The 2,767-nt window shown below is 39.1% G+C and overlaps 1 protein-coding gene across 1 annotated transcript; it reads left to right on the top strand.

Moving 5' to 3' along the window:
- The first annotated feature begins 987 nt into the window (after positions 1–987).
- Positions 988–2,208, top strand: LOC112216016 (DNA-binding protein inhibitor ID-1). Its single transcript, XM_024375582.2, has 2 exons — positions 988–1,490; positions 1,641–2,208. Exons 1-2 carry the CDS (start codon positions 1,146–1,148, stop codon positions 1,674–1,676), a joined length of 381 nt encoding a protein of 126 aa, XP_024231350.1. The 5' UTR covers positions 988–1,145; the 3' UTR covers positions 1,677–2,208.
- Positions 2,209–2,767: the final 559 nt, after the last annotated feature.

The following is a 2,767-nucleotide window of genomic DNA, read 5'->3' on the forward strand; positions in this document are numbered from 1 at the left end:
CGTTTTAATAGATTTAAACTTTTTATCCTACAATTCAAGTCATAATTAGCATACAATACTACAAAATTGTAATTACTTCGCCACTATTGGCCTATTTATTGACTTACCTCCTTACTTCATTTGCACACATTTGTATACAGATTTTTCTATTGTGTCATTGACTGCACGATTGTTTATCCTATGTGTAACTCTTTTTTTTTTATCGCACTGCTTTGCTTTATCTTGGCCAGGTCGCAGTTGTAAATGAGAATTGGTTCTCAACTGGCCTACCTGGTTAAATAAAAGTGAAATAAAATACAAATCAAGCAGCCAGTTGATTCCTTTGTCTATATTGGATACGCTTTGTTGAACGGCCATATTGTGATGCAACTTTAGTTTATAATACGATTTAATATTATTATGCACTTTTCCATTTGATAAAACGTAATATTTCTACTTAAGCAAATAAAAAAATAAGCACTTTGGGATAGAAAATGATTATGCACAGCTGGAATGAGCAGAATGCTTAGGTTGGCTATTCTATTTAATCGAGATTATAAATGAACTGGAATTTAAAAAATATAAAGAAATCACCAATTTAAAAAACTATATTGTTGTGACAGGTCTGGCCATTTACCGTATGATTGAGTTCAATCGGTCTACTCAGTTAAGGCTACAATTAAAAACCTATTCATCTAGTAATTGCAGCATTCTTCATGAATATGCCCCCCACCCATGTCTCCGGGCGGTCTCTACACCTGCAAAGTCCGCGGGCGACGGACAGCTGGGTTCCCACACAGGACACCATGAAAAAAAAAGCACACATTTGTTTCCATTTGTAACACCATCATTTAGCAGATTGTAAAGATTGATAACACCCGATCTCTATTGGTAGAGAGAGGACTGGAAGCCCGCCCCTCCCTTGCAGCTGGGAGTTTCTCATTGGTTCAACCCTTCAAATGTTCTCGCTTTGGTCACTCCCCGAACTCTCTGGAAAGATAAATTCAGCCCGAGTTCACCTCCGCCACAAACTGTCAAGTAGGCTACAAACTTAACTCTTGAAACGCTCACGAGGATAATCACCTGAACTTTTCTAACAGAACTAGCAGGTATTTACCTATTCTTTGTTGTATTTTTTTTGCTTTTCAAAGCGACAAAATAAGAAAATGAAAGTTGTCGGATCTACCTGCGCCCTGAAAAACACCGAGGATGTGGTCCGTTGTCTCTCGGAGCAGAGTATGACCATCTCCAAGTGCAAGATCCCACTGTTGGACGAGCAGATGAGTGTATTTCTGCAGGACATGAACAGCTGCTACAGCAAACTAAAGGAGCTGGTGCCCACTCTGCCAGCCAACAAGAAAGCCAGTAAGATGGAGATTCTGCAGCATGTCATCGATTATATCTGGGACCTGCAGGTCGAGCTGGACACACCGGGAAAGCAGCAGATCTCAGGTGCAACCCGCACTCCTCTGACAACCCTCAATGCAGAACTCGCCAGCATCTCTGTGGAGGTATTTGTACAAAACAATTGCAGCAAATGTATTGTTGCCATAGGCCTGTTACATATTCAAGTGTAAAATGAGACCACTGCATATTGCTGTGCTAAAATCAAGTTCTGTGTCATAAAACTTACCATTATCCATTCCTCTTGTTTTTCACAGAACGGATGCGCTGATGACAGAATTCTCTGCCGTTGATCAATGAAGCAACAGAACGAATCATTAGCAGAAAGAACGATGTTGCCAGCCATGCACGACAAGTCGTCGCATCTTATGTCTTACATCCAGCAGTGGAACGACGTTGAAGTCCATGATGTGCATAGATAGACATTCAGGAGTTGAAACTACGAAGTGTCAGGTCAGCGGCGCTGTCCCCAAGCAGCAGGTGTCCTGCTGTCACCAAGAGCGGTGCGCGCCATGAAGACAAGTGTGCTGGTCGACCTGAGGATGACAATCAACAACAATGCATCCTAACCTAACGAGCTCTTAGATGTTGATACATGTTGGGACTTTATGTGAAAGAATCTTTCATTCCATGTTCGATTTCTATTTTCTGTATTTTGTTCAAGTCATATCTAGAAAATATGTATATATTTTTTGCAAAAAAAAGAGGTACATTTCTCAGATTGAGCTATATTTGTATTGTATATTACAATGATGCAGATGTGATCCCAATATTGTTTTTATAACAATGTACTTATGGTGTTTTTATTAAAACAGATATGGTAGATGAGTGTTTCCTGCTCCTTTTTCTTCATTCTTTAGTTTGAACCTTGTTTATTCACAACACACACGTTGATAGCTGTCGCCTACTACCTTGGTTTAACTTTTAGCAGTTATATTTCCACACAAAGCGTCGTTTTAGCAGGCATGGACAATTACAATGAGTTCAATCAACAGATCCATGTCTTTGGCTCTACTAAGCAAACCAAATCAAGACAACAGTATGTTGCTTAACATGCACTATGAAGGTGATGACAATTATTGCATTGACATAAATTTAATTTGTCGCGTTCAGTTTCCAGCAGGTATAAACGGTACAGCGAAAGGCTTACTTGCAAATTCCCTCAACAGTGCCGTACAAATATAAATGAAAGCAATCAAGTATGAGTAAAACATTTGTCATCCTGACAACTCACTACCATATTGAATCGATGGATCTTTACTCTCACTAATTCAGAGTATGACAACGTTAATGAGCTACATATATGCTTAATGTTACTTACACAGCTTATAACACTTGGATATTATCCAAACTATTCTAAAATTAATAAGTGAGCATTCAACAT

The sequence above is a fragment of the Oncorhynchus tshawytscha genome, linkage group LG16 (assembly GCF_018296145.1).
Source record: "Oncorhynchus tshawytscha isolate Ot180627B linkage group LG16, Otsh_v2.0, whole genome shotgun sequence".
In the NCBI taxonomy this organism is placed as follows: Eukaryota; Metazoa; Chordata; class Actinopteri; order Salmoniformes; family Salmonidae; genus Oncorhynchus; species Oncorhynchus tshawytscha.

Bases quoted from the DNA above. Each gene is read 5' to 3' on its own strand.
- LOC112216016 (XM_024375582.2), top strand. From the start codon at position 1,146: ATGAAAGTTGTCGGATCTACCTGCGCCCTGAAAAACACCGAGGATGTG. The intron at 1,491-1,640 runs GTATTTGTACAA...TGTTTTTCACAG, and splicing joins TCGCCAGCATCTCTGTGGAG to AACGGATGCGCTGATGACAG.